General features: G+C 41.0%; 1 protein-coding gene across 5 annotated transcripts in view; it reads right to left on the reverse strand.

Moving 5' to 3' along the window:
- PALM2AKAP2 (PALM2 and AKAP2 fusion) overlaps positions 1-25,171 on the reverse strand; it is a 255,085-nt gene that overhangs the window by 128,840 nt on the left and 101,074 nt on the right. For 2 of the 5 annotated variants that reach the window (XM_030511667.1, XM_030511669.1), the window contains exons 4-6: positions 24,761-24,875; positions 24,118-24,139; positions 15,859-15,960 (exon numbers count right to left, since the gene is read on the reverse strand). In XM_030511667.1, the coding sequence (XP_030367527.1) occupies positions 15,859-15,960; positions 24,118-24,139; positions 24,761-24,875 (239 nt within the window). Of the gene's footprint in view, positions 1-10,100; positions 10,806-15,858; positions 15,961-24,117; positions 24,140-24,760; positions 24,881-25,171 lie in introns of all 5 variants that reach the window. The other 3 variants (XM_030511673.1, XM_030511671.1, XM_030511668.1) reach the window with 3 other exon arrangements.

Below are 25,171 nucleotides of genomic sequence, written 5' to 3' on the forward strand. Positions count from 1 at the left end.
ACATTATTTCTTATCAAGTTTTTATTATCCAATGCTACAGTTATTAGCCTTAGAGGTTTCATTCTGTAACCTCAGCAATATCGTAGTGTGAAGCAAGACTGTTGCTGAGTTGGTATGAGTTTTGAGGGACCAAGGTTAGGCTGTGAGGGTCCTGCAGAAAAGAAAGGGGTAGTCTGAAAATGAGCTACAAAGTAGCTGAACACCTCCAGTGTTGAACTTTCAGAGTAAGTGCCTGTCTTCCTTCTGTTACTAGAAGGACACAGAACTATTAAAGGAAAAAGACCAGAAACCTGAGAGGTCTGCCCCTGCACATTCTGAATATGCCCTTACTCTGTTAAGTCATTGACCTCAAGGGAACCACTCCAGAAGAGTTTCAGTGGAATGCCATGCTATCTCACCAGCTGCTAAGCATTCTCTTTCTTCCTACCTGCTATGAGGGTGGGGGGAGGAAAAATAAATAAAAAAATATAAATCACAATGTCACTTTCTTCCCTAGAGATTTAGAAAGGGGAAATGCATGGAAATATTTCATTTCTGAAACTTTTGTAACAACAGCAATATCAGAATTGTCTAGGCTGCTTTTGGGGTTCTCTTGGATGACTCAGTTCTGTGCAGTGGAGGAGTTTTCAGCTGAAAACTTTCTCATACAGTTAAATAAGCTGGAATGAAAATAAGAGCTAGGCTGTGGTATGCATCAACAAATGGAATATGTACCTGAAGTGTCCAAGTGTCCAAATTAGTTGCACATAATAATGCTCTTCTTTTTTTCTGGTCTTCACACAGACACTTCTGCTAATTCAGGATCACGATCCTTCCTTTTGTTCTGTTAACACACCTCCTGAATTAGGAAGGTCTTTGCAAACCCAAAGAAATTTAAATGGTTATGATCACTGCTCTCAGCTGAGTCAATTCTAGTCCTTTGGTCCTTTGGTGACAGAAACATACAATTCTCCAACCATTCACAGAGTCTTCTAGGGCAGGCAAAATTGACTTTCTGTCACTCAAACACAAGTAGTAAAAAACTCCAACTTGAAGCCCCACCTACTGCAAGACTTCAGCACTACATTATAAAGCAGCAAAGTTTTATATGCACTTGGCCATTTTCCCTTCTGTGATGCTAAAAAGTACCATATTGCAAAGGCTGAGATAGATACATGTGTGTGTGTGCATATACATTTATCTGTATGGCTACTGGGTGAAAGGAGCAGAGAGAGGGTACTTACGCAGCAATGGGTGATTTGCGGTGAGTTTCTTAAATGGCTGAGTTTAATCTGAATTTTTAAATTTCTTTGAAGGAGGCTTATGATGCATGGCTGCATTACCCATCCTAGCACTTTTCTAAGCTCAGGAAATATAACATCTTGGGAAAAAACTACACAAGGGTTTTTTCCTTTTTCCTTACAAGTCAGACTATGGCAAGCTTCTTCCAGTCTTGAAACACAGAGGACATCACCTGTGATAAGCTCTGGAAGAAAGCAGCACACTGTTCATTCTGGCAGTCTTTTAATTCTTTAGCAATTATTTCTGGGGAATTTTATATGCCATATGGAATACTTTCCTAAGTTAGGAAGTAAGTTGACCCAGGACACACAGCCTTGCTGACCAAAGCCAATCCTTTATCTCCCACAAATATAAAAAGATGCCATGTGCTCCTGGAGCAACAGGGTCCGCAATATGCTTGGCAAAGTATCACAGGAGAAGGAAAGGGAAGAGTGATGAGACAGTAACAGGTACAGTGAGTTAATATGTGTTGAAGCATCTAACAAAAATAACTCAGAGCAGCAAGGCACAGCAGTGGAGGAAAGGAAAAAAAAACCAACCCTGCTGTGGAGTTAGTACTTTAATTCTCTTATCGAGAGTGGCAGCTGCAGTGCAGTACATCCTTGAGATCACAGAACATCTTGAAGAGTGGTAGTTAGAGAGAAACACAGTAAAAAGACACAGAAGTAGGCGCAGTGAAAAGGCAGATTTATTTACTAGTAATACTGTACAGAGAAAAACAAAAAAAGAGAGAAGCCATAGTTACAGCATGGCTGTTGCTGGCAGTGTTCTTGGTTTTTTATTTTTGTGGTTTTTTTGTACTCATTTTTTTAATCTGAAGAAAAAACATAACAGTCAAAAAAGTACACTTCAGGTTACAAAGTACAGCAGCTATCCCCAGCAATTCTAATCCAGTGTTAGCACAGCAGTTTTACCCCAACAAAATGGGATTTTATTTACATTAGCTCACAAAGAAAGTGGGAGACTAAAGCTTAAAAAAAATCTCAACCACAACCTACATTCACCATAAAAGCTGCATTTTACACAACATTTTCTTGAACCCCTAAAAAGAGTCATTCTTTGTCTATGGAGTGAAAGTAGTTGGGAGGGACAGGAAACCTTTATAAATGTTTTCTTTGCCTTTGTCCTGACCTGCTCTTTCTTGGCTACCTTTGCTGCACTCAGATTCAGTGGCCACTGGAAAAGCAAAAAGCTTTCAAATGAATTCATCTCCTGTATCTGCCCATATGCAGTGCCTACATCCATACTTGCAAAATAACAGTGACAAAACTTGAGCCCATCATCAGTAAAATACCTTAATCACAGACACCGGGGATATTAACATATCCTCAAGGCCACCCTTAACCAGCACAGTGCTTAAGTATGTGTTACACTTCAAGCAAGTTCTTAAGATTAGTGGAGCTTAAGTGTCGCATTCAATTGGGAATTTGTACAGCTGCACAAAACTGTCTTTATTTTTGAGTTTGCCTCTCTCTGACCAGCACATTATCTTGGAGGAGTACCAGTAGCTTTTTGGCAGCTGATTTTACTAAGAATGCCTTTGCATGCTGTATCAGTCTGTGGGGCAGTTCACATTTTTCTCCTGAAATCTTTACCCTGCCAATAGCAACCTGACAATCAGTGGGGGTGGCTTGTCTTCTGCTCCTGTAAGTGGCTTCTGAATGATGATATTTTATGCACTTGGGCATATCTAGCTCATATGGCCTTGGGGGGCTTAGTGTGTTCCCACAGCAATGGAAAGAGAGACAGCAGATTTACCTAAATAGTGAGATTTTAATGGAACCCACTGTTTGAGCAACCCATGGGATCGATAGGGAGTAGATAGTAGAGTACTCCTCTAGTGTGAAACCTGCCCTAGAAATCTAGGAAAGTGTAGGAAAATGTCCAAATGCTGAGGACAGGATACTGTAATTTCTTTTTACTTGGGACTCATGCCAACAGGCCTGAGGTGAGGTTTTTGACTCTAGTCTCTTTTCTTATCTCTCACTATTTTTGCTCATAAAAGACCACAAAAAGGGAAGCAGAGAGAGGAGGAAAAAAGGAGCAGCTGAGCAATAGTGTCCAGAATGAGAGTAAGTACACAGTCAGGGGACAAGCAGAGTCTGGAATAGAGGTGTGCAAAGGGAAAAATTTGGAATTAAAATTGAACACTGCCTCTTTTATGTTGTATTTGTGTGCAGGTATGAAATTCACCCTCACCTTCTTCAGGCGCTGGGGTTTTTGAGAGTTCCTGGAGGGTGTTTGTCTACTTTCAAACACAGTCAGCAAGGAGACCATGCTCTAAACCTGCCTCTGCAGAAAAGTGCACCAGTTTCACAATACCATTTAAAAATCCACCTAATTAAAGGAATGAGAAGACACAGATAAAGCAGCATAAGCCTTGCCTGTAGCATATTGTTTAAAGACCAGACCCTATAAGCATTTGTGCATGTGCTTAAATTTGACTTGTCTGGGTCATCCCATTAACCTAAAAAGTGCCGTTTGGGTGCCTTATTTTATGCTCACAGACAAGTCTTTAGGTCTTACAGACCTACTCAAAAGGTATGCAAGGTCTAAATTCCAGTATGAATCACTAACATACCAATGCAAGTTAAAACTCTACAAATATACCCAAACGGGTGGACTTGAGTTACTTACCTAATCCTAAAAAATTAATTAAAATTGTTTGGGTTCTTTTTTTTTTATCTTCAGTTTCTGAAAGAGATTAATTCTTCAAACAAACCCCTAAATCCTCATTTGACAAGAATCTGGGAAACGACTGCAGGGAAGCTTTGCAATAGAAAACCAGCAAAGTCCCTCAAAATAAGAGAAGCATTTGCAAACTGGAGGAAGGGGCTCAGAATTCTTCACAAGTTTGCCCTTAAGAAAAATGGCCTATTCTTAATCCACTGAACAGCCTAAGTGAAACCACCACAGGAAAAAAGCTATAGATTTTGTAAGACTCTTTGAACCCATGAGGAAAAGAGCTCAGTTTTATAATGGTTTCATTTTAAATACAAGTGGGACATTTTTAAGAACTTCATGCACCCTTGTCACTATTTACAAGCTAAGTTATTATTATAAGTTTATATTACAAGTTGGATTTATATTCTCTTTGGACTGGAGGGCAATCCATTTATATTCTAAACTAAGTAAATTCAGCTATTTCGTACAACTTACTCTTTTACATACAAAAATTACAGTCCACATTTTTGTTCGATATTGTCATAGCCTGCAACCCCTGATTAAGCTCACAACTCAAGTTTACTCTTGCTACCCAGAAGGCTTATGAAACATAATCTGAAGGAAATCCTAAACTTTCTAACAGACAGAGAGAACTGGTTGATTCTGAGTGAGTTCAGAAAAAATAAAGAAGCCACATCTCAGCCTGTGGGAAAATACTCTACTTTCTCTAAATGATTTCATTCTATTCTTTCCAGTGGCCCATCTCTTGCATTTTGAAATCTAATGTTGGATAAAGTATGACAAAATGAAAAAACTTACAGTTCTCCTATTTAGCCATACTTCTCTACTATTGCCTACCATGCTGGCCTTCTAGATAAAGAAATTTGTTAGCTATAGAAAGCATAGGTCCACCTCTTTCTGTGAAATACATTTACTTATTTAGCTGTGTTCATAGTAGGTATATTGGATTCTACTCTTCTAACTTTAGTCTTTAAAAAGTGTTGCGATCCTGCTTCCTGAAGAAAATTGTGGTTAGGACTACAAAAGATCCCAAGAAGCTGGGCATTGTCATAAACATATGAAAAAGTTCAAAGGTTCAGTGTCATGGGAAGGATGATATTCAGAAACTCAATCCCTGTTTAGGGTTTGTATCTCTTTACAAAAATATTTATTCCTTAAAAAAATACACAAATGTAAAATACTACATTTTCTATTATATCCCCACATACTTTCCAAGCATGTCATTTGGATGTTGAGCTACATCAAAGGATATAACACTTTTTATTTCTCTAGCAACTCTTTATGCTATCTTTCTGCTCTGATTAATTTTTTATACTTCTATAATCTTAAGCATGAAGAATCAGTAGTGAACTTAGGTATGGTGGCAGGGGACTAATATATTAGCTCTTTGGGAAGTCCCACTTAATGACTTGCTCACGCCGTGGTAGCAATGCTGACTCAGGACCTGATCCTACCAGGAGCTAAGCACCATTTTGCTTTGTTTCAGCAGAAGCAACAATGCTCAGAGTTAACCTCTAAGAAAGATTACATCACCCTTGGCAAACTCAGCAGTGCGTAAAATAGGTACAGGTACACAAATAACACCCAAACTACACACTGTGTTAATCATTCATGCCCTGATCTTGCAGACATCTACACACATTCCTCCTGTGCGTAGTCCTGTTGACTGAAATAGGTCTACACACAGCAGAATTGGGTGTATGTGTTTTAGTTTGCTGCAGTCTTCTATTGCATTGGTAGAGGTATGCTTCATGGTGAAGGGCTTGCACACACTTTTCTTGCTGGGGATTGAAAGATAATGTTGTGTTTATACAGCTTTGGAATACAGCCTGCACTTTTTGGAAAGAAAATAAGAAGGAAAGGAAAGATGATACAGAAAGAAGAAGGAAACTCAAGAGCGCTAAGGCAAACTGTCAAATGGCACATTATACCTACTTTGTCATTCATTTAGATAACATCACAAAGGCAGAACAGAGGAGTTCTGTAAACATATACCATACAGTACATCAGCCACAGAAAATTAAAATAAGAAAACAACCCTGTAATTCTTTTCTTTCTGTATTGATATTCTTGTAATTGAAAGAGATTGCCTAGCCACTAATCATAATGCTGTGTTTTTTGATTTGTATTTTTCTTCTGTTAGGAAAAAAAAGTAAAAATGAAAGAATGGACATAAAATGCAGTGGTTTGCAAAAAAAATAGTCCCTAAATGCAAATGAGGGACAACATGGAAAGTGTGTTCATAGAAACTCAGAAAATATAAAATATAAAAAAGTTTCATAGGTTACTTTTTCCCAGTCTAGGAAAAGATACAGTGAAAAGAGGTTTTTTTTGTTTTTCTTAAAAAAGTTAAGGCGAGCAGTTTTTTTTGTGGCAAAATGCTATCACTGAACCAGTTTCTGAGCCTATTTTTTTGTATTCCCTAATGATGAAACTGAGAATGTACATGTGATGGTGTAAGTAAAACAGACAGGAGATTTGCTTAAAATGATACAAATAACCCCTCCCTTAATGATTCTTACAAAAATCTCTCTCTGCTTGACCGTAGAGCAGACCTCTTCCTTTGTGCCTGATTGTGCATGAATTTCCACTGGCAGCTACCTATCTGAGGGCAAAGAGAAAAGCAATCCCTTTGAAGCCCAAAGCAGCCCTGGAAAGCCGGTTTACACTCATCAGCCTAGGCTAACACATCTGAATTCCTCCCGTAATTTGGCTGCAGGCTAACGGCTAGAAGGGACAAGCCGATGTCCAAGCACGGCTGCTGTCCTTGTGGAAGAGGATGATTGGAGTAAGCATGTTTCAGCTGGTGTAGCTAAAGCCCTCTGAGTTCAGACTGATTTGTTTCTGTTTTGTGTTTTTCCTGACCTCAGACATGGAACTGACTTTGACCGGTAAAGACAAACCCTATGCAGACAAACCTTTATCTTTTCTGTATCTTATTGGGGCCCATTAACCATGGAGTTCATATGAATACATAAAAAACACTGGCCTTCTTAGGCACTCGAAGTTAGCTACGAGTACTGAGAAGTAGGTACTTGGCAGTATTAAGGTTTAAGGCTTGTGCTCTACTTCTAACCACTAAAGGCCCACTTCTGGACTCTTGCATGCCACCATCTCTCCGCCGCATTGTGCCTCAGATGGTGCAGTGGTTTCAGAGATGTTCTGGTCCCAGCCTCAGCAAGCATCTCCCAAAGCTGGCCACTGAGGGAGTCATCCCCAAAATGCTGAGTCAGTGCTGAACCAGAAAGTCATCTGACAAGGGAGCACATGGCTGAAGAAATGCATGGACAGAGCGGGTTAGGGTAAAGACGACAACCCGAATTTCCCGAGCAGAAGGCTTTGGGGGAAAAAATGTGCGTACGGGAGAGAAGCAGCAGGGGAAAAAATATTGGGCCGGGTAGACACTGGGAGGCCAGTGTGGCATCACACCTGGAGAGGAAAGGGTGGTAATCAATGAGATGACCAGCCAGCCCAGGAGGAGATGGCTGAAAGATTTGTTTTTGAACATTACTGATCAGCTGAACAGGCCCCAGAGTGAGAGAACTATTGCAAAGCATGCCTGGCTCCTACAGCACTCACGGGGTTGGGGCAAGATGGAAAGGGCTTCACCCTTTGTGTTGCAGTGCTTTAGGGTCCTAATTGTGCCTGGGGCAGCCTTGCCAGGCCACCCTGGTGTTGAAAAGTTAGGGTCTCATTATAAGAAATGTTGAGATTCATAAATGGCTAGTGTTTCTGGGAAAAAAAAAAAAAAAAAAAACCCACACAATCCAACCAAATAAACCCAAAACACAGGTTGTTAGTTTCCAACGAACAGCCACCAGACCTATTGTCACAATGAGGGGCTCTGCGGTCATTCCCCCTCTTTGATAAAACCGAATCACCTAAGCCTGAGTCAAGGGATGATATGCAGAGCTTCTTTGGGTGAGTTTGGTCCTTCTCCCATCCCAAAGCCCCCGGGGGAGGTGGGAGGAGTGTGCAGAAGTCTGTTAAATCTGGCCACTGCAGTGATATGGAGGCCAGCAAAGCTTCTGCAGGTGTCATGTGGATGTCGCTGTCTTTTCCTACTCTCTGCTTGCTTTTCTTTTTCATGACTGTCACCTGGGCAGTGGTGACAAGTTACACTGACCAGCTCCACACTGACAGCTGAGTAATCTAATGCAGGAACTGGCTTTGCATGATTTTTGTGTGTACGTTTTTAGTGTGCCTCATGTTACCACCAGTGTGAACAAGTGTCTTTTTTACTGGCACAGAAAGAAAAGAGTACAGAGCAAGAACTCTATTTAACCGGATGCTCTGAACTAACAATTAATGCAGTAAAAGCACCATCCAAGAAAGAACAGAAATATCATAGGAACCACTTCAGACTGAAAAGAGGCTTTTTGTCATTTTCTTTTTTTTTCTTTTTTTTTCTTTTTTCTTTTTTTCTCCCTTTTTTTTTTTAACTTTTTTATTTTCTTTTTCGTTACTGTTATTGATTTTTGAACTCTGATAGTTTCAAAGACACTTCAAAATGATATTTGGTACTTTGTAACACTATCAGAAAATATAAATCCTGATTTTTAATCTCACTTCTGTAGTTATAAATCCATACTAACTCCACCAGAGTGAATGAAGCTGCACTTGAGCAAAACCAGTGTGAGACAAGAATCAGGCTCATAACATCTGTGTGAAAAAGCTGTCTGCTTTTTCGTTGTAGTTAGAAGAATCAAAGGACCAAGAAACAAAGAAACATCTACTGATTTTGGATGCCTTTGCCTTTTTACACTTACATCTTGAGTTGTTTTTAACAGGCCTCATTTTCAGAGGACAGCTGAAGAAAGATTTGCTGGAAATCAGGCCTCTTTGAAGTGTCCCACATGGGAAAATGAAGCATCCAAAACCACCAGCAGTATTTGAAAGTGCTAGCCTTGCAGCAGTAGGATCCTCAGAAACAGCTGCTCCAACAAAACTCCAGTGGGCCTCCATGGGAGTTTTACCTGGGAAAGCAGGGCAGGATCACACCTATCACCTCTCACTGTGTAGGTGCACTGGAGGGACACTCTACGAGAAGTTATACTTCCCTAAGAATGAGAGAATAAAACTTTGGCCCTGCCCCCATTCCAGTGCTGAGAACCTCAGGACTGAATGCAGTGGGAACAGGGTCAGACTGTGAGAGAAGTTCATTTATATTCTAAGGAAATAGCAGTATCTCTCATCTACTGGAGTTCAGCAGGAAAACTTCATGTATAAACATTGGCAGAGTTACTGAAAGGCAAATAATTAGATCAATGACTCCATTTCAGTTAGTGTGACAGCTGCATTTTTTTCATGTCAAGTTAATTCCAACTCTAATTTGGGGAGATAAAGTACACATACAATACTGTAATCTGGAAGATTTATGTAAGGCAAAATCATCATTCATACATTTTCTTGAAAGAATAATTAAGGTCCACTTTTGATATCACCAATAAGCAGAAATGGCTGATGGGTTTTTCTGATACAGCAAACTAAATTGGAAAGTTACTATAAAACAAAACTATGCAAACTTTTGGGGAAAGACCTGTCTGAGTTTTAGCAAATTAAAACGGTAAAATGATCTAAGCCTTCCCCCAAAAATAAAAAATAGGATCTATAAAATAATGTTTAGATGTGATTTTTCTCAAAAAAAAAAAGAAGCAATATTTTTTAAGGCTCTTATATCTGGCTGCTGTGAAACTCAGAGTCCCACAAAATCCTAGGAATCTGATCAAGCGTGCCAGATATCCAACAAAAAATGTAGAAAGTATTTTCACTATATATATAATATATATAAATCAAATAAATATGAAAACATTTGTTCCATTTCCCATTAATATCTCACTCTGCAATATTAAGGAAAAAAAAAAAAACAATAAAAAAAAGAAGCAACTCTTCCCAACCCTCCCCAAACCCCAAATAGTAAGTCTGATGGAAAAATAACCATGTGTTCCTCTTCCTGAAGAACTAGAAAGCAAAGCAACCCAACTGCAAGGCAATGGAGGCATTCACTTCCAGTTCACAGTATTGCAGTTAGAAGTACAGTGAGGTCTAGGTAAGTGATGGAGCAGGAGCTGCCCAGAGCGGGGAAGGCGTTCACATGACAATACAGCATTGACAGCGCTTTTTCTTTTGTGTACCTGGGGCAGCTTCCAAGGGCAGGCTCTCTTCCTTCCCCTCGGGAGAGGAGGGCTCTGTCGTGTCCGACAGGGGCCTGCCAGAGACCAGCTCAGCAGCGTTCCCATCCATGGTGGAGATGTCTGTCACTGTCTTCTCCCGCAATGACTTCTCGTCATCTTCATCAATCAGGACTAGCTCTGCCTTGATGGTCTCATCATAGCCCAGCACTTTCTTCGTCTCCTCTTCGTCATCGATATTCTGGTAGCCCATAAATATCATCGTCACTGGCTGGTCTGTGCTGACCTCCGGGGCTTCACCACCACAAGGTTTGTCTTGGGTCTGAGGGTTCACAGCGTGCCCTTTGCTGGGTTTGTGTATCATTTCCAGTTTTGCCTCCTTGAAGAGCATTTGCTCCTTCATATGGCTAAGGTTTCCATCAGCTACCGCATTTCTGTCTGACACAGTCATTGTTTCGTACCCTCCTTTTACATTTGATTGTCCAGCTTTTTGCATAAGTTCATCTACGTCCTTTGAGCTTAATTTATGTACTCCATTTTCTACCACTGTGCCACCAGAGTGAACCTCATAGACTACCTTGGTACCATCATCATAGACTTTGAATCCTCTTTGATGGGCCCCATCTGGGCCAATAGGTGAAGCAGAGACAATCTTGGTCTCTCCTGTCTGTTTGTCTTTCTCCACATTAATTTCCATGGTGCACAAAGCTTAAATGAAAACAAGAGAGGAAGTGCGTGTTACAACAAAAAAAGCCAGTGAATGGTTAATTGCCAAACAGACAAAGAAAACTACGGTGCCCCTTTTCCTACCTCCTGCTTCTAAAGGCCAAGTGTTCTACGTTAGAAGTGGGATGCAACGCTGTGGACAGAAATAGTTATTACACTATAGCTTTTTATGCAACTGGAGACTAGGCATACCTGTGGCAAACAGGACCTAGTCTTCCAGCTCACTCTGCGTGGAGCTGTCTCTGATCAATTAGGAGCACCAAGAGCGCTTGGGTTAGGTGTAATTTAGACAAAGGGAGGTGACAGCATGCAGGTTGCCCTCAACCTTTCTGGACTTGCCTCAAAATTCAGATGGGAGCTCATCTCCGGGATCCTCACTACTCTCTTTTCATTCTCTGCCATCAAACTGCCAGTTAGCTGGTAATAAGTTTTGTTTGCTGCAAGTAACACCCAGACTGTTTTGTTATCAATAATTGTTCTTGCTTAACTCTTCCATCCGAAGCATTCAAAGCACTTTATAGAGGTGAAGAAACATTGTTTACCCCTGTTCTACAGGTGGGAAAATAAAATCACGCACAAATGGGATAATTTCTCCTGCAGATGCATGGCAGGGCAACTCTCTCAGCTTCCACACCAAGGCATTGACAGTGACAATGACTTCTGCTTGCAAGTTAAGAGAATGTACAAAATGGCCAAGAAGTGCTCTGTTGTTTATTTGATGTACTAAGCACCATTGCCAAAGTTGAATAAAAAGGTAATAACAAACTGATTTTCAAAGTGTCATGAAACAACAGGTGAAAACATGTGTGTGAGGAATGCAGCTTTAGAATAGCAAAGAAGCTTTTATCATATTGGTTAAGAAGGACACAGTAACAAGATGAAAATTGTAGAGACCACGCAGTAGGAACAGGTGTGCTGTCTACAGTGCTCTAACTCCCATTTTGAGATATGGTGGCATCTCACTAGACAGCTTTTCAAGGAAAAATACGCAAAGGTCTCACAGATTTTCCAGAAAGGTCATGTTTTTAAGCATTCCTTGTATGCAGATGAAGACATTTTGGCATCTGGACAGACATCCACAGACACATAATTACAAATTACCACAGGCAGTGACAAGTGTTTGTGAAACTTATGGTGACCATTTCCACCAATGAACCTCAGTGGTATAATTGTGATTTTTCTTACCTGGGGACACTGCAAACTGACATCTTGGCTTTTTTCCCTGTTTTCTGTTCAAGTGAGTACAGAATATCCTTGCCTCAAAAACCAATGTAGCTCAGTATGCTTGTATTTAAAAAAATAATGAATTTAAAAAATTACTCTTGCTTTAATAGATTCCCTCAGTCTTATTATTCACACAGAGCAGTATTTTCTTTTCTGGATCCTTAAAGCAAAGTATTTAATTGTCAAGAGCAAGTTTATCATGACTGTGCACAATAATTCCCCCCATACTTCTAAGCTTTGTGCATTGCTGACTGGGTGCATGCTGGCCTCTGTGAGGTGGCCTCCTCTGGCCCCTGGGAGTGCTGTCTGATAGGCAGCCCAGCCAAATGGGGGGTCTGGCCATCTATGTGCTGTGTGCATCTGCTGAGACCTTGGTAAGCCCCTGCAGGGCTGGTCAGGCCAAGTGCAACACCATACAAACTCCTGCATGGAGCCAGAGGACAGAGGTGCCAGGGGGTGAAGGAGCATTGCTACCCCTGAGGGTGATGCACTGCTGAAGGCTGGAGTGGGCTGCAGAAGCAGGGATCTCACTTTGGCTATTGCAAGATAGGGGAATATCCCTAAGAACTACATTTTACCACTGCTTTGCAAGGTTTATGGACTAGCTGTGTCCATAGCTGTCATGACACTGAGCACAGGATGCTCATTTTCACAATTAAGCAGGGATAGCTGACAGAGTAGAGATTTAGATTAGACATTAGAAAGAAATTTTTTACTGTGAGGGTGGTGAGGTGCTGGCATACGTTGCCCAGAGAAGTTGTGACTGCCCCATCCCTGGCAGTGTTCAAGGCCGGGCTGGACAGGGCCTTAAGCAACCTGGTCTAGTGGGAGGTGCCCCTGTCCATAGCAAGCGGGTTGGGACTAGGTGATCTTTAAGGTCCCCTCCAACCCAAACCATTCTGTGCTGCTATGATTCTGTGATTTCAGTTTTCTGATCTCCCTCCCCATCTATAGTTTTCATGCCTGGTTGTCCCAGAGCAGCCCAAGCACGTAGGAGGAGGAGGAGGCTGCAGGGGTGAGTGCTGGGCTCTTCTCCAAGGTGTGCTGCAGCCATCATGGACTGGAACAGGAGAAATTTAGGCGGGAAATAAAGAAAAACATTGTTGCTCCAGGGCTGGAAGCAATGAAGCCCTGAAGCAGGTTGCTCTGAGGAGCTGTGGCAGACTGTACCATGGTGCAGCTAAGAGAACAGCTGGCATGGATCACTTGCTTGGGACTGTCCCAGCCCAGGAGCTAATGGGCAAGTGCCCTGTAAGTCTTATGCAAGTACCTCTGCCCTGAAGCCTTTAATTTAACTTACAGAGGTAATGAAACAAAAATATGCAGGTGCTATCACTCTGGAATTTGCACCCTTCTCGGTGCAGTTTCTTGGGTGGGGGTGAGAAGGACGAGGAAAGGAAGAGGAGTTGTGTTTATTGGTTTGTTACCCAAAAGCCTTGGGGGAGTGGACTCTGAACATCTCTGTTCAGGCAGACATTGTTCAATAACTTCCAACATTGCAGAGGTAAACATAGAGGTTGGCTAGCCTATGGTGAAGATGCTAAAGCTGGCACTCTGGCATGTTTTTGAGTGGCAGCCAGCTGAACTGAAGCAGAGATGAACAATGAGGGACCAACAGCATGTTCAGAAAATCATCTCTAACAGGCAAAAGTCCCTCATTTGTCCTGAGCACCACAGCCCTACAGAGGAGGCACTGCCAGCCCACTGATCCACCCACCTTCTTCTTGGTGAGAAGCAGCATCTTGTGATCCCCTGTGGAGATCCTGTGCTTCTCCTCTTTTTGAAAAATAACAATATTAACTGGGGCATGACTTTTCAGTAAAGACTGCTGATTTTCCTGTGAAATAGTTGAGTGCCTTGTTATTGCCCATATTTTTAGTGCAGAAAAAGGTGCAATCTGCCAGGCCCTCTCTATTTTGATGAAACAAACTTCTTTCAGCAGTGTGCATTAAAAGAAAGCTTGCGTAGTGGGTCTGAATTCAGAAACAGATAGGGAAAATCTGATCGATAGTTAAATAACGTGGACCTGGCCATATTCATTTAAGAAGAGTTGCAATATACATCTTTTTATCTATGGCATGGAGTACTGGTAAGTAACAACGTCTTACCTACTAGGGAGACTTTGGGCAACAAGTTCTAGCACTGATTAGACATCCTACCGGCTGATCTCATCTAGAAAGTTAACAGGTATGGTCCTTGTGCAGTTTATGTTTGGCTAATTTGGTTAAGTTTTTCCACTGCCAACATTTTCTTTTCATTTCTACCATGATTTCAGCAGCAGTGTTTTAGATATTCACATAACATGTGGTTTATGACCTGGCTCAGGCACCACATTAAAGCTACTTGTGCAAGTAAATGCATAACACACTCAAGTTTTTTAGAAAGCTGTTCAATAGGGAAATACATTGCCATAGGGGAAGTGACTAACTGAACTTGGCTGATCTGCCTGTATGCATAATGTTCAATCTCTGCAGGAAAATCTAGCAGCCCTGCTTGTCAAAGTAGCTGAAAAATGAACTAATGTTGATTTCTAAAATGTCTTTATTTAACCAGAGCTTATTTACAGCAAAATGTGCTCTACTAATACAACACAAAACTATCTGGTTTTTGAGTTGAAACAGAAAGCAGTTGAAGATGACAGCCTGTATTCACAAATACGAGTTTTTTGCAAAAGCTTTAATTACAGAGTAACATGATGCAGTGCTTCACGACAAGAAGATTGCAACACGCAGATGAAATGAATTGGCTTCTGACTGTTTTGTGGGTTCAGAGGCTGTTCTTTAAAAGAAAAATATCTCAATAGACTTTGAGCTTATTTTAAGATGGATGCTTACAGTCTACCTTTAGGCACATATGCTGATGCTTTTTCTTTACGCTCTTGCACAAACACAATACTCTTATCAAGGACTACATGAAAAAGGCTTGTGAGTCATCTGAGGAATGAAAGAAATTGTTTTCTTGGTGTTGACAAATAGCACAAAATACACAGGGAAAAGCTTGCTTTTAAGACAGATCAGGGAGAGCACTGATGGAAGGGAATTTTTTGGAATGCCTTGCAACAAGACTTCTGAACAAAATGACATGTGCTGTAGCTGTATACAATGTCTTAGCTCCAGACATAGCTTTGCTAAGCTTGTTAACCCATCCTTCAAGTAAGCCACCTTTTATTCCCACTCCTTGGGACACCTCTTAAGTAGCCACCAGCAACTTGGTCTTGAGATAGGGAATACATTGTTTAGAAAAGAACGATCTTGAAAATAAGAAAAACATACAGCTTTTAACAATCATATTGTTACATTTAAGACACGTACTGAATCTGAAAAAATAATGTTAGAAATTTATCTGTATAACTCCAAGCACAAAACATGCCATAATTCTCCCCACCTTTTCCCCAATAAGAAAGAACGGCATACAAGTAAGTATAAAATAACATAAATGTTTGAAGCACATGTGGGGTCCTGTGAGTGCCTGTTTGTCTCATTTATCTTAATAGGAGCTGCATGAGTACAATGGAGGAGACAAAACCTTGGCCTAGATACCATGTATTTGTATCAGCAGAGATGGAAAGAACTGAATATTTCTATGTAAAAACCTGGATGCATTTCCTATCCTACTTGTATGTAGTTCAACTACATTGTCTTGAAAATACTCACTGCTGCTCAAAAAGCCTTGATTTATTTACAAAATACAAATCAAGTGGCATTTCCTGGTATTTAAATGATATCAGGACACCAGACCCATTAAGGTAATATAATAAAAAAGTTCATGGCTACTGGACTGGTATTATAATACTTTGTTCCTTGAGACTTACCAGCTAGTCTGCTTGCTCCGTCCCACCCAGGAACTGGCTCTGCTGTTCGTGAATAGAGGGTTGGGAGTTCAGGGATCTGGGAGTAAATGTAATTTACTGCATCTGGTGTCAGAGAACAGGAAACAGTTAGATTCGTGCTACAAGCCCCAGTGGATTCATTGCTTAGACAGCAGAGTGTTGTCAGCCCTGACAATAGTCACTGGAGCTTTGTACTAGATAATTGGATCTAAGCAAACAAAGTGCAAAGTCGCTGTTGTGCGATTGGTGTTCAATAGACTAGCTGAGGCAGGAGGGAACGGGTCCAGATGACTCAAACCTTCTGTCAGTTGAACAGATAAAATTATTTGTCAGGAGGTTCTGGATTTATCAAGTCCATGACCTTTAAAATGGGGACGAGAGAGAGGGAAGTTGAGGAACAAACCTAACGTCATACCCAGAATACATGACATTTCAAATATATATAAAAGCCTAAAAAATGGTAGTGTTGACTGAATGGGCTTTTTGTTCTTAAAGCTGAAGTTTTGCTAATAATGAAATTACATATACACACTGATAGGCTGCCCATTATGACCTCCAGCAGGTGTTAAGTGCCTGTCAGTACTGCAGTGCTACCATTCATTCATAAAACCTGGACTAGTAGAAAGCTATCTTAAAGGACTGACTTGTTTTACGTTTCAGCTTATGTTGTTTTGAATAAGCTAAGTATGTTCTTTAGAAGTGGGATTAAATAAATATACAAATATTTACCAGGAGATGTTTTGTGGCTGGGTTAAATATAACTATATAGTGTATACTCTTCTGCTAGGATCCAGTGGCTGAACTAAAAGCAGAGCTCGGAGGAGAGATGTGCAAATAACTGACTTATGGTTCAGGCACCAAACCATGATGAAAAAGAAAAACAAAATTAAAAAATCACAGCTTTTCCTATCAACTGGAAGTGTTTTCATTTTTGTATGGAAAAGGTTAAATTTCTATTCAAACATAAGATCCTATCTGGTGTGAAACAGAGCATTCTTTTTCCTCCAAGGGTATTTTGCTGTTACAATGTATTAATTTAAGTTGTTGAGCCCTTCATGCAGCCTAGTCCATGTGTCAAGGTAGGAGGCAGAATCTGCCTTCCTTGGTGTCTCTTGTTGTAAGCAGGTGAGATAGAAAGACCAGTGCAGACCATAAAAGTGAACTGCTAAAAGGAGAGAGAAAATTAAACGTCCTGTTGTAGGCTGCTTGACTGTGTCTGGTGAAGGGAGATACTTTCATCACATTCCCTATGGCTAACACACATCCCAGATAAAAAAACCTACATTTGGTGTCATCCTCAGCAAAGACATGATATACCACCTCTAATCTCAAAGTCTGCTTCTTTGTCAGGAAAATTAGGCCTGATATTAGTAAAATGGTTTTACTGCCTTAGCCTGTAATGGCTACAGTGCTGCTGGGTGCAGGACAATAGTAATCACAGTCTCCAAGAAGACACTCCATCCCTCCATGGAGCACTGCAGGTGCTCAGGTAAGGAGGTCCCTCTTCCCCCTTCCTGTGTCAGAGGAGGATGGCACAGAGGCACAGTGCAAATTCATTCCAGACAGCCAGGAAATTAGTGTATAAATTCAGTTTGTAACTGATAAATTTGAAAAAACTCAGCTAGGGAAATATTATTTTATTTCATATTTCAGTGGACAAATGGCAGTCTTGGCAAATGGGCTTTTGTATTTTCAATGCATACTGTTTCCTCAAAAAATTTTATTTTTAACAGTAGAACCTAGGAGAAATAATTGTTCAGGACACAGCTGACTGAGCAACAGCCAGCAATAGCTGCTTTCTTTTGCAGGGTTTCTTGCATCTCATGAGAAATTGGTACAATGCTTGATGTTGTTATTCTGGGAAATATCACCAGCAAATGAGCAGGCCATTATTGAAAACTGAAGTAATTTCTCAGAAGAAAGAAGTGGGGACTGTGTTTCTAGGACAGAATAAGAAGGCACTTTCTGTTCTGGAAACAGCAGAAATTTAGTAATTATTCACCCCGTAGAGTGTACTGCTGAAACACTAGTTTCGGCACCAGTACACACTCATCCAGCAGCTTGAGCGACAGACCTATCTGTCTACATGTGGCTGTAATCAATGCAGACTTGTGTTTCTTAACGAATTATCCTTACTTCTTTTGAAGTCCATGAGAATAAATAGGCATGGTTAGGGTACAGTTCTCATCCCAGGGCTCTGAGGAGGCAAACCCTCACAAGTGTTTGTTTTTTGCCAGTGCCTGTACGCGGAACTGGGCTGACCAGCCTAGCCACTAGCATTGCTGATGTCTAGCAGTAAGCAAGATCCATTGTACAGCTTGACAGTGAAACTCTCACTTTGATGATATACATGCCTGTGGACCTTAGTAAGTTTTTGATTTTTTTTTTTTTTCTCCTATATTAGGAGACAATACATAGGTAAGTGTTAGTTGTTAATATTTGCTCAGTTTAGAAACTTCTCTGGATGTTAGTTAGAGTAAAATATTAAAAAGTCAGCTTCAGGGCTCCTGACAACCTGTAATTATTGTCCTGAGAAGGAAACACCATGTTGGGGGGGGAGGTGGTGTTGGGGGTGGGCCTGGGATTCTCATGTACTTCCTTCTTCTGGCACGTGTCAGAAATGGGTTATTTGAGTAGAAGAAATTGGGGCTTGGTTGATTCTGCCTGTTCTGTTCTTGCCCTCCCTCCTCCCGAGAAAGTGAACACGCTCATCGCCCTTTTTCTCAGTGGCAACAACGGCTGTTTCATTTAGCACCTTTAAAAAGGCTATAAGAGATCCATTTTACAAGGAGTGGGTGAGATGCAAATTAGCAATTTGTTTGCATGAGAAGTGAGACAGAACATAAATTGAAGCATTTGAATTGACTGCATTAAATATCTTCATTTCAACCTTTGATGAGTTATTAATATCTAAGGATGACATAAAACATGTTCTGTGACTTTTTGTACTGTTTACAACAAACTGTCTTTTAGGACTATGGCACTCTTCCATATTATCAGAGAAGTGCTTAGGAAAACATACGGGGCAAGATAATCCTTCAAGGGTGCTTACACAAATCTAAACCTTCAGAACTGCTCAGAATAAATCCCACACAGAGGCTTGTGGCCAAATGTCAGACAAGCTCATTTTCAAAGGGCTGGATTGTCTTTAAAAAGTCTGACTACTACTAAAATTAGTGGTAGGTCTTTTGTAATACTGGCTCCACGGGCAGGGCTGTTCCACATGTAAAACCTTAAGGGCTTTCAGAGGGTTACAGCAGAGATTATGACCCTCCCACCAAGTTTCTAAGACCACGAGGTTTAAGCAGGAAGTTTTGCTAAAAGCTGAATAGCCTGTCTCTGACTTAGTGAATCATGCTTTAAATAACTAACTTGGGGGGTAGAGTCCGCAGTTGACCTGTATATCCATAAGCAACAGGGTGGATGAGCGCACCTAACAGAGCAATAAGGAATGCTCCCCAAGCCTTTCCAAAGGCACGAACCCCATGTTCAGCCACCTCAAGTGCATGTATACCTCCCAGTGAGGATGACAAAGCCAACAAAACCTTACTTTGGCTGCTCAAAGAAGTCTTGGGCCAAAAGAACCTGGTCCTCATGGGTGGCTTCAATTACCCAGGCATTTGTTGGGGAAAAAGAAAAAAAATGGCTCACAAGTTGTCCATGAAGTTCCTGGAATGCTTTGTAGGGCTGCTTCCTGCTACAGATGCTGGACGTGCCAACTAGGAGCAGCACATTGCTAGATTTACTGCTCTCAAAACGAGAAGACTTTCTTGACAGCATAACTGGCAATGATAGTCATGGATACAGTGACCACAACATTGTGGAGTTGAAGATCCTGCTGAGCGCACAGAAGACCAGCAGTAAGACAAAGACCCTGAATTTTAGAAGTGTAAACTTCAATATGCTCAGAGCCCAGCTGTGACGGATTCTATGGGAAGCATCCATGGACAGCGAAGGAGCTTGTCAGCGCCGGGAGTTATTCGAGAGTACCTGCTGAAACCACAAGAATGGTCCATCCTTTACAAATGGAAAGGAAGAAGGCTGAATGGAAGACCACCTTGGCTTAAGAATGAGCTTTCAGGTGTAACTAAATGCAAAAAAAAAAAAAAAAAAAAAAGAAGGAAAAAAGCAGCATACCAGCTACGGAAAGGCAACCAAATAGCCATTGAGGACTACAAGAACCTTGCTAGGGCATGCAGAGATGCAGTCAGGAAGGCTAGGTCTCAGAAATTGGCCAAAGATGTCAAATACAACAAGTAAGAGTTCTTCAGTTCTTCAGATTTGTGAGCAGTTAGCAGAAGCACAGGGAAGATGTAGACCCACTACTAAGCCGGGCAGGGAAACTAGTCCCTAACAATGATGCCAAGGCAGATGTTCTCAATACCTTCTTTGTCCCTGTCCTTACTGTCATAGATCCCAGATAACAAGATCAAGTAATTACAACAACTCATGTGTTGAGCTGCCAGTAGTGGGTAAAGGGCTGATCTGCAAGAAGCCTCTTGCAAAGGCCTCCCAATGGCTGACATTGTTGGAAGGAGACTGTCTATAGTATTTGAAAGTCATGGAGATAAAGCGGTGTCCCTGATGACTGGAAGAGGGAAAATGTCATACCCACCTACAGGAAGGGACCAAAAGAGGACCTAGGACACTAGAGGTCCATTGTTTTACTTTATTGCATAGGAAAGTGACAGATGAGTCCTTCTAGAAACTACTACAAACCAAATGAAGCAGGTGATCAAGAAAAGCCAGCACAGGTTTACCAAGGGCAAATCATGACAAACTAACCTGATTACCTTCTGCAACAAAATAACATCTTCTGTTGACATGGGGAAAGCAGTGGATGTTGTTTACCTGGACTTCAGCAGAGCTTTTGACATTGTTTCCCACTGCCTTTTCCCAGACAAACGGGCAAGATGCAGATTGGATAAATAGCCTATGAGATGGGTAGGAAATTGGCTAACAGGCTGAACTCAAAGGGTAGTGATCAATGTTTTTTATTCAGGTGGCCAGAGGTGGTGTAACCATTGGCAGCCATCGATACAGACCAAATTAAAAAGTTACTTAAAACACTGCAGCTGAAAAAGAATCACTCTTGAATTTTTACAGGACACATGGAAAGCACTCTACAAAGATCTTGTACTTGACTCCTCTGAGGGCACGCTTGTCTGATTTGCTGTTGGGCTGCACAGCTGATCAAGATCAGAGGAGAGAAAATCAGAAGTCTCTAAGCAATATGCTGGGAACTAAACAATCTTTCCAGAGCCACATGTTTGCTAAATATATGCCAATACACACCAAATTCAGAGTTTTGTGCAAACTGCAGAATTAATGTAACTGTGGCTTCTCTATGTTGGCTGAAGTACCATGTAGTTTACATATAGATGGCCAAAGATTGCAGAAGATGAATTTACCCCTGAGGCAAATTCAAGAGTCAAGGGAGTTACGTCAGATTTTAATGTGTCTTTTGATTTATATATGCATTGAGCCATAAACATAGACACATACAGAGCAAGAGCCCTCTCCATTTGTTCATGATGTGCATACAGCATATCACTACTGTATGTCTAGTTTTGACCTAAGACCTAAGCAGCAACAGATGATGTCATTCCTAGCATCATGTCAGGTCTTGTTTAACGGAGAGCTTATCAGTGACAAAGGTATCAAGAAGCTGGCAGAAGCACGACTACAGGTGGGTGGGCACCAGTCCCCAGCCTCAGCATTTCTCCTCTGCTTTCTCTTTGTCTGGTGATGCATGAAGGCAAAGCGTGTTTGTACCCTGGAAAACACAGGATTTGTGTTTATTGTGCCTGGATGACATCAAGCTCAGAAGCGCTCATTGCCAAACAGCTGTTTTCTGGGAAAGGTGAGAAGGACACAGAGAGTCACTTGATCACTTACTGGTGTTCACCACCACTTCTTCCCTTCCCTTGCAGCCTTTGCCTGAACCCCTCAGGGATCTGAACATCTTGTAGTTGTGCTTTCTGCACACTCAAAAGCTCTGTTACACTGTGGCACACTTATGGCACAAAAACATGCGCAGGTATGCAATGTGGGCATAAATCACCTTCTGTGGCATCATTGTTTAGAATAAAGGGAATGTTGGACACAAAGCAAACTAACATGACATTTAGGGAGTCGAAGTCTTCTAAGAATTTACAGCAATTGAAGAAATTGCCCCAATAGATTGGGGTTGGTTTGTGTCTGTGTTTTACACAGTCTTCCTGTATTATCCAAGGGCTCCTACCACTTTCCTCTGCAGGATGTGTTACAGATGGCTACCATACAGATGGCTGATCTGCTGCAACAAAGCAAGTCCTACATGTTTTTGAAGGAAGGAAAAATTTATGGTACGAAAGTGCTCACAGCTAGCTGTGTATGTGTTTCCTTCCTGCTGTGATCAGCTACCCTCACAGACTGTTGTTAGAGAGCAGAAAACAGAGGACCTGCTCGGCTTTCACCATGTGAAGACGTACAGTTACACCATGTCCACAGTGGGAGGGCTAACAGGACAGCTTGCAGCCTTGACCATCCCTAGAGGAACAGAGTACAGAATGGCTTAAAGGATGACCCAGGCCTGCCTCAGCCCACAAGGACCAGCTGGCAAGAGGAAGAGACAAGATACACGAAGCAAGCAGTCTGGAAGAGAAGAGGTACCAGTTAACTTAGCTATGCCCCCTGCTTCCTCTGCTTGCACGTTTATTCTGGAGACACTCTCTTCTCTTTGGCTCAATTTTGCAGTTTTCTGTTATACTGCAGAAATCATGAACTGCCCTTGCTTCTGGTTCAGTCTGTGAGGGAGAGATCCACTGAAAGCAGGCAAAATCTGGATAACAGTGAGGCTTTGAACCCAATGAAATACCATATTCCTACAAGAAAATACCTTTGAGGAAACTATTGCTTCATATTTGCTGGCTGGGGCTTCCTTTGGTTTCTGTTTTATCACAACGTGCATAAAGAGCAGACCACGTCTTACAGGAGTCATAAAAGCTCCTGCGCAGTTTGGAAGCTAATTCCTCTAGGCACCACTCCTTGTTTGGAAACCTACCAACAACCATGGTGAAACTGTATTTTATAGGTATAAAATATTTGCCATTATTGATCTTTATATACTTTGTGATAGCCAATTTCAAATGCTCCAGCAGGAAGGAAGAGTAAGTTCCGAACATGGAGCATCCTATCTGGGACTTTTTTTCTTTTTTTGACAATGCGATTTAACATAAAACTTTGATCATATTGCTAACAGAAGTGAAAACTTCTGAACTAAGTCTCTGACTTCAAAAGAAAACCCTTTTCCTAAGTAATAATCACTTCAAAAAGACAGCTCCAAGTCAGTTCATATACTACATATTAACATTCAGTTGTGTCTAGTTCTGTAATGTTAGGATCATCCTACATGTTCTTTATCTATACTTCTAGTACAGCTGGGCATGACTTTGTCAGGAGCTGGAGGAGCTAGTCTTGACCTCAGTATTTTGAATCTTGTCAGTTCAAAGATGTGTACGAGAATGAGCATCTGGAGCACAGATTTATCTGCAGATGGATCAGCATAATATCTTTCCTTGGTCCTAAAGGTCCTGGAGAAGCACTACGAGGGTCTCTCTAGCTTACTGGGAATCAAACATCTTATCTGCTGACTCAGACACCTAAGTTTATAGCTCAGTGTTTAGAGTGATCACACATGGTGTGACAGACTTCATAAACCAGGAATTATTAGACCCTTATCCACCTATGCAAGGTTTTCCTTCTGTAAGAATCGTCATGCAGAGAATGTAATTCATCACTAATCTAATTTTAGCAGTTGTTCCTGTACATTAGGAATAGTCCTCATTGTATTTAACTTTTATTTAACTCATTAACTCTGTTTATGAACAGAACATGAGCACATGTAGTGGAGAAGATTGACCACAGAGAGGTGAAAAGAAGTCTGCAGTGCAGGACTGTCATGTGGTGAAAGATAACATAGAAGTTTTGTTCTCTCTGTTTTAAGTCGTCTGTGCTGCTTTTTCCCCTTGTATGCACAAAAGAAGAGCTGGAGCTCTGCCAATGAAATACTGTTTCACCACAATAATGACGTTTGTGCTTGCACTATAGCAATACCAAAGAAGAAGGTATTATTGCTCTAACAATAAAACAGGAACTTATAACGAAATGAAGAACCCCCACTCTGTAAACCTTTGGAACAAAGCTATAGTAACAACTCTTGTTAAATCCAAAGCTATACAATAATAAAAAAGCACTTACCACCATCCTGGTGTGAGAAACTCTGTGAAGGGAAAAAATAAGATATTTGATTAAACCTATTATATCTGGGGTATAATTTGCATGAAGTTTTGATTTTTAAGCTAGGCTTGCTTTTACAGTGCTTTGTAATTTTTTAAATGAGTAACTGGGCATGTAGCTTCCCAGGTTTAGGTACCACTGGGGGCTGAGGGAGAGGGATGTAGTGTAACTAAAGGAGAACATTGCTGTTTGTTGCAGGCTGTAATGGTCAGAAGTGGCAAATGCCACTATCTGTGTGCTACTGGGAGAAGGGAATTTTGATATGCCTTTCAGGGTCTTGCTGACATCTTTCAGCATGGCCAAAAGCTCACACTGTTTCCCTACAGATAAGCTAGGGAGATAGTCTCTAAAATTTACTAAAAGCCACTTCAAAAAAAGCTGAAGTGCAAGAGGAAATCCAAATAACCCAACCAAAACACATCTGATGCCTCCATATCTTTCCTAATCTTTTTCCTCCTGGCTTGAGCTATGTGCTCTACAACTGCCCTCAATCTTCCCATAAGTGCATGATTTATAACTGCTGCTTTCAAACAGTGCTAGGAGTTTAACTTGGTTTCAATCTGTGCCAAGTGTCTTTTTATTTTTATTTTTTTTTTTTACATACCTTTTGCAAGTTGTCGAAGGCTTTGTCAGTCTCCTTTAGTTTCTCCAAAATGATTTGTTCCTTAGCAGATATTTGGGATTCCTCACTTTCTAATTTCTGTATTTCTTGTTCCAGCCTGTGGAAGACATACAGACATGCACATACACACGAAGATAAAACATGTAAAAATTATTTCAATAAGCCATAGTTTCCTAGGCATTAATTAGCATTTCAAATGTCATCAGGGACAACTTTCACTCTTGTTATTCACCACTGCATTCCTAGTGCATGCAGGGCACATGAATTATTTGTATATTATTTGTAAAACAGACGAACTATTTTAAACAAAACCAGCAATTCTCTTATTATCGACTTCCATAAAAGCATGTACAGATTAACTAAAAATATACCTTAGGATTGCTTCATCCCAAT

The sequence above is a fragment of the Strigops habroptila genome, chromosome Z (genome assembly GCF_004027225.2).
Source record: "Strigops habroptila isolate Jane chromosome Z, bStrHab1.2.pri, whole genome shotgun sequence".
NCBI lineage: Eukaryota > Metazoa > Chordata > Aves > Psittaciformes > Psittacidae > Strigops > Strigops habroptila.